The sequence below is a fragment of the Scyliorhinus canicula genome, chromosome 11 (assembly GCF_902713615.1).
Source record: "Scyliorhinus canicula chromosome 11, sScyCan1.1, whole genome shotgun sequence".
Taxonomy (NCBI): Eukaryota; Metazoa; Chordata; class Chondrichthyes; order Carcharhiniformes; family Scyliorhinidae; genus Scyliorhinus; species Scyliorhinus canicula.
This window is the reverse complement of record NC_052156.1, coordinates 150,045,024-150,061,600: the sequence shown is the minus strand read 5'-3', so window position 1 is coordinate 150,061,600 and position 16,577 is coordinate 150,045,024. Positions and strand designations below refer to the sequence as shown.

The following is a 16,577-nucleotide window of genomic DNA, read 5'->3' as shown; positions in this document are numbered from 1 at the left end:
AGCAGCCATTGTCAGAGCTTAAAAGTGAAACAGAATAAATTGTGGTGATTCACACCATGCTCTTCCTCATGGTAAATTTAGATAATATTCAATTTAGTAATGGTGTGCAAATGAAGTGCATTTTGCTGTGGACATTTATAATCCTGATATAACCCCATGAATGATAGTGGGCTCTGGCCAGAACCTCCTTTTCAAGGCATTCATTGGGCTATTACTCTCTCCCAAAGATGTGCAGGTTAGGTGAATTGGCCATGCTAAATTGCCCCTTTGCATCCAAAAAGTTAGGTGGGGTTGCAGGTTTAGGGTGGGGGCATGGGCCTAGGTAGGATGCTCTTTCTAAAGGTTGGTGTAGACTCAATGGGCCGAATGGCCTCCTTCTGCACTGTAGGAATTCTATGACAGCAGTATCTGGCCCAGCGACTAGCTTGTCTCAGGAGAAGCAACCTTATTGGATAATGTCAGCTAGATTATCAAACTGAATTTGCATAAAGAACAATAGTGTTTGTGCCAGCTGTTGTTCTGCTATGTACTCAATATGCTTTGCATGTTTGATGTGTAAAGACTCCTGTGTAGCCTAATCATATCTGGTTTAGCAAGCGATCACTAGTTTGATTGTTGAAAAATAATAACTATTTATATATTACAGGATGTTAAACAGTCATTCTGCTAACTGGTTTAATTTTTAAAATGTGTATACTGATGGATGAGATCTTCTTTAATGGAATGAGGGCAAGGCCTGCATGATGCACTGTGATATTAATAGGTTGCTGGAAGAGCTTTAAGTGGTACAAGATTTACAGTATTAAAAAGCTTTTCAAATTCTCCTCGTTCTGCATACAAGGGCTTCTTATGGAATGCAATATGGCATTTTGACAGCTGTGCAGTTCTGTAAATGAGGTGTGAGAAAGAAAAAGTGAATGGGAGTGCAGCAAAGAATGTTTTGTAACATTTACTGTTATGTACTGCTTTAAGATTATACAGCATTTATGTGCAATTGCATAGCAGATGTACAATTACAGTAATTGTGGTGCAGTAATGATAATAGCATGCTGAGATTCAGCCCCATGCCCATTCTTTCCCGAGTTCCTCTTTCCTGTCTGAGTACTTAAAGTAGTTAACTCACCCGAACACTGCTAAGAATCATTGTTCAGATAATATCTAGGAAATGCATTTTGGATAAGGCTGGAGCTTTTGAGCTTTGTGTAGTGAAATACTGAGAATGGGAATATCATGCACCTCAATTTTCCTTTACTTTAATACTACTACTTACAACACCATGGAAATCATGATGATTAATACGACAGTGCAGAAGACCTTGAAACGGTTGTGGCATTTTTTTTTACAGATCACATACCTTAAAGCAACCTCCTTGATGGCTCAGAGTAAGCTCATCCTGAAAACGTGAAGACGACCTTGCAGAGAGCTTAGTAAATCCACTGTCTGCTGTGGTGTCGAGATGTACCACAAAATCCACTTTTAAACGACCCTGTATGTAGATAGAATAATGGTAAAAATTAGTTTTAAGAAGATTTTTAATATGAGGAGAAAGGTAGTTGCCAAAGGAGATTTGGGGGAGAGAGTTTTCCATCTGTTCATTCTCCCTTATATGCAATGATTTACAACCTTTTATTTTCATTGCAATTAGACAGATTGGTGAAGTTGTATGTTCCCGATCCATTTGTTTGCTATTGCTAAGTACATTTTCTTGAGACCATATTTATGTTTGTTACGTTTAAATGAAGATGTGATGCACATGTTCTATTGTGCACTAAAGACTGGAGGCAAATCATGTGAACACTAAAATTTCAATAGTTTAATCTGACAGAAATTTTGTTCCATTTATTATCCATGAAAAGCCAGAAGATTACTCCAATATCAAGGTTTATGATGATGTATAAAGGGGTAAAGGAAAGTGTGAATGACTTATGACAATTGTCTAAATTATAACTGCTGAAAAGTCTAGAATAAGGAGGGGAGAAAATTCCCAAATCATTGTAATGATTTTGAAACTCAACTTGGGGTTCTGTCAACACCATGGTTTATATATTGTCTGATTCAACTTGAGCGTGTGGCAGGAAAAGGAATGCAGGTAATAATTCACAATCATCTTGATGTGCAGTTCAAGGAAATTTTATGAGTCATGCAGTTTGTAATATTGAAGTAGTCAAGGAAGATGTAGATGTTTAGCTCTGGCCATTGTAAGCATATAGCAGGAAGTTGGCCTTGTATCTTTGGATGTTGGTACTGTACACATGAAGTGAAGAGAGGTCATGTACGGATACTTGGGGAGATCATGAGATATGAATGGGGAGGTGCTAGCATAGCTTATTATATGAATATGTATTGAAACTGGAGGTCCGTGGGATCATGCATGAGAAGAGTTTGGGCATGTAGGCAATGTGATAGAGCAAGATGGTGTCACGGATTGTTTCAAATCAGCAGATGTCACCATGGATGTAACTTGTGACTTGCTCAAGGCAAACTAAGGGAAATTAAACATGACATTTTAGATGAGGGAGATATGTTCATGATTCTTTATACAGAAAAGGGGTGTAATAGATGGGTTGTGCTTAGTAATGATAGTTGCGTTAAAGCTGGGCTTTTTAAAGGAGGGGAGTGGCCATTTTAAAAATGTAAGGGCTATGTGGTACCTATGTTTCACTGCAATTGTATAGGGCAGTGGAGAGGCCACACCTGGAGTATTACGTGCAGTTTTGGTGTCCTTATGTGAGGAAGGATGTTCTTTTTCAAATAAATTTAAAGTGGTGCCATGTGTTGCACTGCAGCCTCACGGCGCCAAGGTCCCAGATTCGATCTTGGCTCTGGGTCACTATCCGCCTGGAGTTTGCACATTCTCCCCGTGCTTGCATAGAAGCTTTCTCATAGAAACTTATAAAATTCTAACAGAATTAGACAGGGTAGATTCAGAAAGAATGTTCCTGATGCCGGGGGAGTCCAGAACTAGGGGTCATAGTTTGAGGATAAAGATCTTTTAGGACTGAGGTGAGGAGAAATGTCTTCACCCAGAGAGTGGTGAATCTGTGGTATTCACTGCCGCAGAAAGTAGTTGAGGCCAAAACGTCGTGTGATTTCTAGAAGGAATTAGATGTAGTTCTTGTGGCTAAAGAAATCAAGGGATATATGGGGAAGACGGGATCAGGGCATTGAACCTGATGTTTAGCCATGATCATAATGAATGGTGGAGCTAGCTCGAAGAGCCGAATGGCCTCACTTGCTTCTATTTTCCATGTATGTTTCTATGTACCAGCTTCCCCGAACAGGCGCCGGAATGTGGTGACTAGGGGCATTTCACAGTAACTTCATTTGAAGCCTACTTGTGACAATAAGCGATTTTCTTTTCATTTCATTTCATTTCATTTCATGTAGGTCGATGCCCTTTTATCAAAACTTATTTTATTATTTGGACACGAGTGACACTAACTATGCTACATTTATTGCGCAATACTCATTGCTTTGAGAAGGTGTTGGCTCAGCTGCTTTAGAGACCCATATGAGGTGACCACAGTGTGGACTAGATTCGCAAGTAGGCGAGATGTGGCAAATTTCCTTTCCTTCAGGAAATTTGTGCGCCAGTTAAATGTTAAATGATCAGCTGGAGGCTTTCATGGTTACTTTAGCTCCTATCAGTGTCACCCACAACCAAATTATCAGATTCATTGGTCCAATTTAGAATTTTGAGATTTTAACTCTGCCTCTGGGTTAGTCATCAAGTATTGTAACTGCTGCAGTATCCATAATGTTGGCGAGCATAATTGTGAGAAAAGCTAGAATCGTCAGAAGTTGGCTGATTCGGATGAAGGATTAAAGTCAGGACCTTGCAGATAAAAGAATGTCCTTGTGTCAGCTCGTTGTCCATGTATTGCTGACTACAGTCCCTATGATTGGTGGTGGTATATCTGGCCTGTGCCCCAGACCCGAGAGGGGAAATAATTGCCAAGTTTCCTGCTGTTCAAAAGTGTGTGGATGGCTGTTGATGAAATGTTTGGACTTGCCTGTGATTTTTTTCCCCTGCTGCTTATCTTCTCGCCACTCTGACCAGTAAACAATGGTCAATGTTTACATAAGAGGGAGGGCAACTTGGGTAGGGCATTAGAAAGCCATTTGTGCCGATGAATCGTAATTCAGGCTCATGTCCTACCATCCTCTGGTACACCATACACAGGAAAAGGGAATACGGTCTATCTTTAGGTGAGCGTAATTGGCTTTGTGCAGTTTTTTTTAACCATTTATTGTGAGAGTAGCTGGAATTGTGTATTTTTTCCTATAATGGCAGAATGGAGATTGAAGGGCTGTGTTGGAATTTGCAGTACAAACCCATGTTAGTACAGTACCATACCACATGTACACTGATTTGCTTGTAAGTGATGTCTTGCGGAATAATTTATTAGAGTAGTAAACAGAGCATGATGATGTGGTTGAGTGCACATGGCTTTTGTGCCACAAACGGTTACAGATTTTATATTTGTGATCTCCAGTCTTATTACCTCATTCTAACGTGGCTCAGTAGGCAGCAGTCTGGGTTCAAAGTTATATTTTGTGTCAGACTTGCTTTTTTCTCCTGATAACCTCATTATCTCCAAGGGGAAGAGCCTAGTGTACTGGTCCATATCCGCACTGATCAGGAACTTGTAATTGTGTAGGGACGTTTTGCTACAATTGTACAGGGTGTTGGTGAAAAACGATATAATAGCATTAGAAACAGTTCAGAGGAGGTTCACTTGACTGATTCCTGAGATGAGGGGGTTTATATTATGAGGAAAGGTTATAGACAGGTTGGGCCTGTATCCAATGACATTTTAGAAAAATGAGAGATGATCTTGAAGCATATAACATTCCGAGGAGACTTTATAGGGTGGATTCTGAGAGGATGCTCCCCTTAGTGGGAGGGACGACAACTAGGGGACGCAGTTTAAAAATCAGGTGCGGGATTCTTGGTTCCCTGATGCCAATTTTGTAATTGGTGATCGGGCGGAGAATCCCTTTTGACACCGAAATTGGGGGCAGTGCCTGTTTGATGCAGGGTTTGTATGCTCCGCCCCCTCCGAAACGGCATCATCGCAGCGCGTGCCAAAACAGGCGGCCTCAGCGAGTCACCTGAAGGCCCTCCCCCGATGCTCCGTCCCCGATGGCCTGAGTTCCCGACTGCATGGGGGAACATGTGATCTCAGCGGCCGGGAACCTGGCGAGGCGCCTGCCGACTGTGTCCAGTGCAGCCACAGTCGGGCGGGAGCCGTGCTATCGGCTGTAGGAGCTTCTGCGAGGGCTGCGGGGACTGGTGATGGGTGGCTAGGGGCACTATCTGGCAGCTCGGGTCCGCACATGACTGGCGCCATGTTTTACGGCGCGATTGCTGCAGGTCGTCACCGTGCGCATGTGCGGACACGGACCAGGCCATTCTCCCGCCGTTTATTTTGTGGAGGCCGGCTGTTTAACATGGCGCGGCTGCTCGCCCCTCACCGGGTGTCACAGGATCAGTGAGGGGGCGGCAATGATTTTTTTTCACGTAAAACGCCACAGATCCTCCGCCCATAGCCTTAGAAACATAAAATCCAGCCCAAGGTATCTCCCATTTAAGACAGATATTAGGAGAATCTTTTTCTCTGAAGGACGCTGGTCCATGGAATTCTGTTCCACAGGGAGCACTGGAGGCACGATCATTGGATATCTTTAAGGCCAAGTTAGATTGATTCTTGATCAAACAATGAAGACTGGAGAGTTGAGGCCACTATTGAATCAGCTATGATTTCATCAAATAGTGGAGCAGGTTTGAGGGGTCGAATGGCCTACTCCTATTTCATATATTCATGTGGCTGAATCTGTAATTGGTACTCACTTGTGCATATTTTGCCAGTACTATGCCTCATCATATTATAAATCTCATTTGGAAGATTGCCCCCCTGACTACAGTGGTCCTTCAGAATTGGAGGCTGCAGAGACGATGTACTCTAGTGCTGGAATGGATCTTGAAACCACAACCTTGACAGAATTATAGAATTGTTGTGACACAGAAGGCCAAACGTGGCTGCGCCAGCTCTCCCAATGAACAACTCCCCTAATGCCATTCCCCTGCCTTCTCACCTTAACCCTGCACAATCTTCCTTTTCAGATGACAATTTTGGATGGAAATGATGTAGGCAATTAAGAGTGCCACAGTGGTAGAGCAGAGGAATAGAGCTGACCAAATTGTCCTACAGAGAGCTGACATGGACCCGATGAAGCAAATTCTTTCCTTCTGTGTCCTAATAACACTGGTACTCCATCTGAGTTGAGTGTTGCCATTGAGTCAAGCTGACAGAAGTATCCCGACCGGGATGGGATGAGTATGCCATTTAATTCCATAAAATCCCTAAAGTGCAGGAGGAGGCCGTTTGGCCCATCAAGTCTGTACTGACCCTCTGAGAAGCACCCTACTTAGGCCCACTCCCCACCTAACCTGAACATGTTTGGACTATGGGAGGAAACTCATGCAGACATTGGGAAAATGTGCAAGCTCCACCCAGAGAGTCGCTCAAGGCTGGAATTGAACCCAAGTCCCTGGTGTTGTGAGGCAGCAGTGCTAACCACAGTACTGTCATGCTGTATCTGACCCCACTATTCCACAGGTCACACCATTAGTTTAAAAGTTTAATTCACTCACCAAAATGGTCAATTAAAACCTTTGCTGATTATTAGACTCAATAAAAGAGACTTCTTCTTTCTATAAACTCAGTTCATCAAACAAAACTTTTAGTTATGAGCACTGGTACACGCACAGTTGTACTCTGGAAGCAAACTATCCCTTTTTAAAAATACCCCAGTGCACATGCACGTACACACGCACAAACAAACAAACAAACAATTGGGTCTCTGCTATTATGGGCCAGGGTTTAAAGAACACCAAAGTATTTCATGGAGTTCACCTGACCCACAAATTTGAATCGATTTTGGTTATGGGGAGCACATGGGCCTACTTTACATGTAGGTGTGATGCAACTGAGATCTAAACGTATTTTTTAAACAAAAACAATGTTTAGTCTATGAATCCAGTTAACATTTTATAAATACACAGTAAACATCTTATCAACTACCAACACTGATACTTCCCCCCCCCCCCCGCCCCTCCCCAAAGATACAATACTCCATAGGTAACCCTTAGTAACTTTCCTAACAATTTCCATAAGTCAAAATCCCTTTTTAACAAAGACAGTATGTTTGCATTCCTTACAGAAACAGGTATTACCTTCAAATCATCAAGTGATCTGGAGACGTTCTTTAGAGAGAGAGAGAGAGAGACCCAAAATACACCACCTTGGTTTGAATGCAGCTCTTCAACTGAAAACGAAACTAAAACTCAGCTACAAAACAGCTTCCTGCTCAAAACGAAAATAAAATGCAGAGCTAGAGCCCAGCTCCACCCACACACTGACATCACTGCAACCACTAGAGAAGACAAACATTTCTTAACGTGACATTCCCATGGCACTGCAGTGGTGGGCTTTGGAGGCTTGGATTTTTTTTTTAATGAAGGAGAAAGTTCGCAGGGTTTCAATGCTGTCAATCTGGAGCTCTGTTGTGTGAAGACCGGCCTCTAGTCCTTCTAGATGTCTGGAGGTTCTCACCAACAGATCTTCAGCATAGAGGAATATATAACTGGAACAATTCTTCCCGTCTCAGCTTTTCAAGTTTCCAAATGCTGATAACTTATACTCAGATGATGATTCTCGAGCTGCAGGCTGATAATCACACATGGCAGGGAAAGAACAAGTCAGGACAGCCTCCCTTCTCAGCTTATTTCCCCCCAAAACATACTGATTTCTAAAAAAGAAAAATGTCCAATCATTTCATTTACAGTAACTTAATCTCTCTCTCTCTCTCTCTTCTTTCTTCCCCCCCCCACCCTCCCAAAATACTGTGCTGGTCAGGTAATTTCTTGGAAAAAGGTAGGCTTGCTCCCAGTCCAAAGGTGAACTTGTGTCCCTTCTTTACAAAAAACTCCAGGTCAGCATCAAGTGTCCAGATAAAGCAATGTCTTTCCATATTTTGAAAGAAAAATATAATTTTTAAAGACATAATTTTCACAACATAAGATGGGAACCAAAGCCAATGTGTTGTCTTCTGTAATGCAACAAATATCATCTGTGTGAGAATGAAAGTAACTTAATGGAAGGGAGCAAAAGAATGACCCTCTTCCTAAAAGGAGATAAAATTTCACAAGTAATTACAATCACCCAAATCATATATCTCAGAATAAGAAAAAGTTATTTAGTGTCTCATCCATTATGAACAGTTTTCTCTGTTGCGGCCGGCTTTGTTGCATCCCAAGGGATGTTTTTGTATTGTTTCATGCTGTTTATATACTGATTCCTTTCCCCAGCCGGTGGCACACTGAACTTCTGCCTCACAGGGACCCGGTTCTATTAGTCTTGGGTGACTGCGTGGAGTTTGCACAGTCTCCCTGTGTCTTTGTAGGTTTCCTCCGGGTGCTCTGGTTTCCTCCCACAGTCCAAAGAAGTGCTGGTCAGGTGGATCAACAGTGCTAAGTTGCCCGTTAGTGTCTAAATATGTGCAGGTTAGGTGGATTGGTCATGATCAATGTTTTGGGGTCATGGAGATAGGGCGGGGAAGGTGGACCTAGGTAGAGTGCTCTTTTGGAGGGTGGGTGCAGACTCGCTTTGTCAAACTGCCTCCTTCTGCACTATCGGATCAGTTATTGAGAAAAGCTTCAGGCTCTCCATCTTGAAATACAACCTTCATTATTCAACTGAAGTTAACATTACTATCCAATAGAACTATTGTTACAGTGTTATAGTTGATTCAATGCTTGTTTGTGGAAATTTGTGTGGTCACCTGTTAATCATTTTCTTCTCTGAGCAATGGGATTGACTTACATTATTGGTGGGGAGTTAATCCTAATGGAAATGCCGCAACCAATTTGTGTGTGTAAATTTTTACTTGAATGCAGTTTGATGTTGACCATGTCACTTGGGAGATGGTAGTTCGGTTAATGGGTAGAAACTATTTTAGGTATCACATATTTTCTATTCACTGCCTTCCAAAGTTCAGAATCCCCGTTGAACTAACTTCGTGATTGGGCCCCTGAACATATTTTCTTAATTTGTACTTAACATAGTTTCTCTGAGAAGTGGAAGGCTTGTGAGTAACTGTTTCCTTATCTTATTTTGCAGCAACATTGCTGAAGCCCTAGTGAGTAAAGGGCTTGCCACAGTGATCCGTTATCGACAAGATGATGATCAGCGGTCTTCTCACTATGATGAATTACTTGCTGCAGAGGCCAGGTAAAACGACTATTGGAAATGTATAACATATTCTTCCTGATGAGAAGTAACATCACTGTTGGCGTGATGTGAAAATTTGGATTTTGTTTAAAATGTGAATGTGTAATTGAAATTAATGTATGAGTATTGACTTAAAGCAATAATGAGATTGTGAGAGTGCAGTGGGTTGAAGCAAGCTGACAAATAGCCTGCAAGTTTATATTGTCTTCTGCTAGCTCAATATTCAATTCATTTACAGTGTTTATATGCAAATTCTGCAGATTTTAACAATGTTTTCCTTCATTGCTGAGATCGTATGAGATTGGAACCATTGTCAATAAGAACAAAGTAACTTTGAGTTTCATTTGATGTCACACCAATGTCTCTTGATAATTATAGTTATGGGTCACAACCACCAGCAACAGCGGCTGCTTGCATTCATATAGAGCCTGTAATATAGTAAAATGTCCCAGTGCACATGAATGCCATCAGGCAATAATTGACACCAAGCCAATGGAAGTGACATTACAATAGGTTTGGCCAGAGGTAGGTTGTAAGTGAGCATCTTAAAGGAGGATAAAAAGAGAGACAAAGATATTCAGGTAGTGAAATCCAGCACTTAATGTGTAGACTGCTGTAGTAGGCTGAAGAAAGTGGGGGATGCAGAAACAGCACCATCTTTCATTTAGATAATGTCTTTAACTGGTAAAACCTCAACTCAAGGTACTTTATAGGAGCATAGACAAAAATTGGTGCCAAGCCAAAGAAGGATAAATTAGGACAGGTGGTGATGGGAGAATGGGACATGATATTAATTGGGATATGGGCAGCAGACATTTGGAAGTTCATGATCGTTGCTTCCGTATCCTACGGTCCCTCTGGTGAAAGGAAAAAAATATGCTTAAAAGGATTGCTATTGTGCAACGTATTGGAGCAATGTTGTGTTGTGGATTGGTTAAGAGTAGGTTTGAATGTCCAGTTACTCCCCTTCCTGGTTCAAGAATCTAAAACCAAGGATCAAAGCTTTAGGCTGAAAGGTCAGTCATTTAGGACTGAGATGGAGATAAATATCTTCATTCAGAGGTGGTGAATTCTTTGAATTCTATAACCCAGAGTACTCTAGATTCTCAGTCATTGAGTATGTTTGTGGCTGAGATTCATAGATTTTTGGATATCAAGAGATGTGTGACGAGGATGGAAAAACAGAGTTCAGCTGCCAATCAGCCATGATTGTTTAAATAACAGAGTAGTCTGGCCATTCTGACTTGCGTTATGATCCCACTTTGTCCAAGCAGTGAGGTGTTTTCCTAAAATAAAACAGGTATAAGAAAAGATCATGCAGAAAACTTGCACCATGACGCACTCACGTGCTGCCATCACATAATCTGCTGTGATCCCTTCATTATCTGCCATAATGGTAGAGCTGCTATTCTTGTGCATGGTGGGAATTTGAAAAGACACTAACGAATCAAGAGATTGTCAGGGCAAGTGAAAGTGGACATACAGATAATTTACGTTTCCACATTTTTATTCGCCTGTTAAACTGAAAAACTATTTGATAAGAGAGTGCAATGAGATCCGTGAGTAACAAGAATTGGAGGGCATGCGGTCAGTTGGGAGAGAATATTGGAAGAAATTGACTTGAGCAGCAGCATGAGGTCAATAGTTAAGGAAAGACTCTTGCACATTATAGAACTACTGCTTCCTACACTGTGCTTTTCTGGCCTCCATCTCCTTCAAACATTCTTGCAATTAGGCTACCAAACCAGTAAAGGGAGTGTGGATTCTGTTTGCATTTTGAGCAAATTCAATATTTTCTTTACTTGATAAGTTTTTCTCGCTTTCATCACTTCCTGATGCCTGTCCTAAATTAATTATGAACTTCCAGTTCCATGAATGTTTCATGGTTCTATTTGTTTTGAAGTCTGAGTCCAGACTATATTGTTGTTTAATATGTTGGATTCAGCTGTGGGCATGTGCCAAGTTGAAGATAAGAGTGAAAAAAAAGGAACAAAATGTGTTTCATCATGCTTTTTAAAACTGACTGAGCAAGGTGCCTGTTGTTGACGGGGTGAGTGAGAACAGTTCAGCTGAGCTCAAAGCATAGAATGGAGAATTATGCATGTATTTTTTTAGTTTACTTTAATGGTACTGTTATTTCACACAAGTCTGTTTGTATGTGCTCGCGAGAAAAAGATAAGATAGCTTTAAATCATTGGGTTTTGACATTTAGGTCAAAGTTGGAGAAGAAAAAAATCAGTTAACACCAGCCACAGGCTCAGCCAGCTTCTGATTGACTCCATTGAATTGGCAGCAATTGACATCCTTTTATTGCACCAAGGTGCTGATCTTAAAGCTGTTACTCATTTTGTAACCGCACTGACTGAGAGGAGTCTTTCTCAGCTTATTCTTTACAGCTCACAAAAATATTGGCCCAAAGGCAGGGCGTTGGCCAAAATACAGCCTAGTGGGAAGGAAAGAAGACATTTTATTTGTTCTTGGAATGTGAGCTTTACTGGCAAGATCAGCATATATTGCCCATCCTTTGAGTATAGAACATAGAACAGTACAGCACAGAATAGGCCCTTCGGCCCTCGATGTTGTGCCGAGCAACTATCACCCTACTCAAACCCACGTATCCACCCTATACCCGTAACCCAACAACCCCCCCCCCCCATAACCTTACTTATTAGGACACTACGGGCAATTTAGCATGGCCAATCCATCTAACCCACACATCTTTGGACTGTGGGAGAAAACCGGAGCACCCGGAGGAAACCCACGCACACACGGGGAGGACGTGCAGACTCCGCACAGACAGTGACCCAACCGGGAATCGAACCTGGGACCCTGGAGCTGTAAAGCATTTATGCTAACCACCATGCTACCGTGCTGCCCTAGGTAGTAGCTAGTGATGAGCTGCTGCCTTGAGCTGCTGCAGTTCTTGTGGCATAAGTATACTCACATTGCCGTTAGGGAGGGGGTTCAGCACTTTGAGTCGCTGTCAGTGGAGGAATAGTGATATAACTCCAAGTCAGGATCGCGTGTGACTTGGAGGGGAACTTGCAGGTGTTGGTGTTTCCATGCACCTGCTGCCCATGTCTTCCAGGTGGTAGAGGTGTTGAGTCTTCGGGAGTTGCTGTGAAAGGAGGAATGCTCCAGTGCATGTTGGAGATGGAATGCACTGCTGCCAATGTGTGGTGGAAAGAGTGAATATTTTAGGTGTGGATGAGATGCCATCCAGCTACTCTGCCCTGGATGGTGTTGGGTTTCTTGAGTGTTGGTGCTGCACTACTACAGGTAAGTATCCCATCACATTTCTCATAGATGGTGGGCAGGATTTCTGGCACAAACTGCTTTCTGATGGGAGGGAAGTCAATGCAGCTGCTGAAGATGGCTTGGCCTAGGACACTACTCTGAATTCAGTTTTATTAAGGGTCCTTGATGCTACACTCAGTCAAATGCTGCCATGCAGACAAAGGCAGTCTTTCTCCCCTCACCTTGGAATTCAGCTTTTTTTTGTCTATGTTTGGGCCAAGGCTATTATAGGGTCTGGAGATGAATGGCCCTGACGGAACCCACATTAAGCATAGAATCATAGAATTTTCAGTGCAGCGCAGTTTCAATGTGCAGATTATTGGTGAGTAAGTGACGCTTGGTAACACTGTCAATAATTCCTTCCATCACTTAGCTGATGATGCGCATAGACCGATGGAAATTAGCTGGATGGGATTTGCCCTGCTTTTTGTGGACTGGTCATCAATGACCAGTTTTCCCCAGAGTCAGTGTTGTAGCTATAGTGGAACAACTTGGCTAGTTCAGGAGCCCAAATCCTCATCGCTGTAACGAGTACTGGCTGGAGCACTGTGTGTCCAGTGCTTTCAGCAGTTTCTTGACACCATGTGGAGTAAATCGAACAGGTTGAAAACTGGCATCCGTCATGCTGGGGACCTCACGAGAAGGCTGAGATGTACTATCATCCTCTCGGTACTTCTGACTGAAGATGGTTTCAAATCCATCTTTAGCCTTATCTTTTGTACTGATGGGTAGGGCTCATCATTCACGTTCGGGATGTTTGTGGAGGCTTGAATTATTTAATTCTTCATCACAACTGGATATTACAGGTCTGCAGAGATCTTTTAATCTGATCGGTTTAGTATGGGATCCCTTGGCTCTATCTATAGTATGCCTCTGCTGTTTAGCATGCATTTGGTCCTGTGTTGTAGCTTCACCTACTTTTTTTAGGTATGCCTCGTGCTGTTTCTGGCATGTACTCGTACACTCCTCATTGATCTCTTGGCTTGATGGTAATGGCATGGTGATGGATATGCCAAACCATGAGGCTACAATTGTAATTGCCCACAACACTTCATAGATGCTCAGTTTTGAGCTGCTTATCTGATCTGAATCTCTCCCATTTTATCACGATGGACATGCCACACAACACGATGGAGTGTGTCCTTTAGTGTGAAGAGGGCTGCACAAGGACTGAATAATAAAAATAATCTTTATTAGTGTCACAAGTAGGCTTACATTAACAGCACTATGAAGCTACTGTGAAAATCCCCTAGTCGCCACACTCAGGCGCCTATTCGGGTACACTGAGGGAGAATTCAGAGTTTTCCAATTCACCTAACAAGCACATTTTTCGGGACTTGTGGGAGGAAACCGGAGCATCTGGAGGAAACCCATGCAGACCCGGGGAGAACGTGCAGACTCCGTACAGACAGTGACCCTAGCCGGAATCAAACCTGGGACCCTAGAGCTGTGCAGCAAATGTGCTAACCACTGTGCTAACGAGCCACCCATGAATGGTGAATTCAAAAAGCATAGCTTTGTTCATTTGTTATTTTTGCAGATCAACCAATGGTGCCATTTTCATTCTGTATGCAACATTTTGATATCGTTCAACAATTTGCAACCACGGAATGTGACCTATATTTATTGTAAACTATAACAGAAGAAATGGGTTTCCTTCCCTATTCTCTCCCCTGAGGTGCTACGGGTGGGGCATGGTTCTATCTGTGCTGACAGCTATGCAGCACCTTGTCATTCTTCTTATGATTTGCATGTAAATGGGCACCTACTTTTCTTGCGGGGAGGGTCGGTGGATTGGTGCAGGTTGCATTTCAGCTGAGCTTGTACCATTGTACCTTTTTTTTTAGCAAGAATTACTTGATAATCATTTCAGAATAGCAGACTTGGTTTCCATTTTTTCCCTTCCCCTCATCCCAATCATCAATAGAATTCAAGTTATTGGGGGATTAGTCTTGTCTTTCTGCAAAGTCAGAACCGGGCCTGATTTTAACTCCTTCCAGTCCCATTCACCTGCTCGTCATTAAAATAGGTCCAATTTGCTTGGAATGCTCTGAGCAATGCAGGAGGCCATTGATTTTTGGACACCACGTCCAGTCATTATACATGCAAAAATATGCCCTTAATCTGCGTATATTAACTGGGAAGAGAATAAATCAGAGTTTTGTGTTGCTCTAACAAAAAGCCAGTGTAGATATGGTGGGCTGATTGCTCATCTTTGCTATTGGCTTATATTTTATGTTTGTTTTGAATCTGGACTTGCGCATTTGTCTTTGTTTATCCCCAGTACGGCAGATATATTCCAAAAAAGAAATGTTTGAGAACATTTGACTGATCTAAATTAAACTTTTAGTATGTGGTTGATTTCAAAAAGGGTATAATTGGTATCACATTTCTTCCTGAAACTTTCTGGTTACTGAAATGCAATCATGTACAGGCAATAAGAGAGAATATTCTGTAAAATCCAATAATGAAGAACTCTTGAGGCTACTGATGTATTGGCTCCAGGTGAACAGAAAGTTGACCTTGGTATCCCCTTATGGTTGATCTTGCAAACCTGAGACCCACAAGCCTAGAAGGAGACCTGAGTTTTTATTACCATCAAATTAGTCCATTCCAATACAAGTAGGAACAACATAATTTTTAAAAATATAAATTTAGAGTATCCAATTCATTATTTCCAATTAAGGGCCAATTTAGCGTGACCACCTACCCTGCACATCTTTGGTTCTGGGGGCGAAACCCACGCAAACATGGGGCGGCAAGGTAGCACAGTGAGTAGCACTGACGCTTCACAGCTCCAGGGTCCCAGGATCTATTCCTGGCTTGGGTCACTGTATGTGTGGAGTTTGCACGTTCTCCCCGTCTCTGTGTGGGTTTCTCCGGGACCTTCGGTTTCCTCCCAAAGTCCAAAAACGTGCAGATTAGATGGATTGGCCATACTAAATTGCCCTCAGTGCCCAAAGGGGTTGGGTAGGGTTGCTGGGTTATAGGTGTGGGCTTAAGTTGGGTGCTCTTTCCAAGGGCCGGTGCAGACTCAATGGGCCAAATGGCCTCTTTCGGCACTGTAAATTCTATTCTCATGTGCAAACTCCACACGGACAGTGACCCCGAGCTGGGATCGAACCAGTGTTAATGACTATCGTCCAGTGGTTAATGACTATCGTCCAGTGGCTCTGACATCCATCATCATGAAGTGCTTCGAAAGCTTAGTCATGGCACGAATCAACTCCAGCCTCCCGGATTGCCTTGATCCACTACAGTTCGCCTACCGCTGGAGCAGGTCCACAGCTGATGCCATCTCCATGGCACATCTACCCTGGAACACCTAGATAACAAAGACACCTATGTCAGACTCCAATTTATCGACTGCCCGTATCAGCCTCCCCGAACAGGCGCCGGAATGTGGCGACTAGGGGCTTTTCACAGTAACTTCATTGAAGCCTACTTGTGACAATAAGCGATTATTATTATTATATTATTATTATTAGCCTTCAAAACCATCATTCCTAAGAAACTCATCTCCAAACTCTGTGGCCTTGGCCTCGGCTCCTCCCTCTGCGACTGGATCCTGAACTTTCAAACCCACAGGCCACAATCGGTAAAGATAGACAACAACACCTCCTCCATGATCATCCTCAACACCAGTGCCCCACAAGGCTGTGTCCTCAGCCCCCTACTATACTCCTTATACACTAATGACTGTGCGGCCAAATTCTCCTCCAACTCGATTTTCAAATTTGCTGATGACTTCACCGTAGTGGGTCAGATTTCAAACAATGACGAGACAGAGTATAGGAATGAGATAGAGAATCTGGTGAACTGGTGCGACGACAATAATCTCTCCCTCAATGTCAACAAAACGAAGGAGATTGTCATCGACTTCAGGAAGCGTAGTGGAGAACATGCCCCTGTCTACATCAATGGGAACGAAGTAGAAAGGGTCGAGAGCTTCAGGTTTTTTAGTGTACAGATCACCAACAGCCT

The 16,577-nt window shown here is 42.7% G+C and overlaps 1 protein-coding gene across 1 annotated transcript in view; it reads left to right on the top strand.

The window, feature by feature from the left end:
- Positions 1–16,577, top strand: part of snd1 (staphylococcal nuclease and tudor domain containing 1) — a 1,128,702-nt gene that overhangs the window by 268,635 nt on the left and 843,490 nt on the right. The window contains 1 exon segment of the mRNA XM_038812228.1: positions 9,186–9,296. Coding sequence (XP_038668156.1) covers positions 9,186–9,296 — 111 coding nt within the window.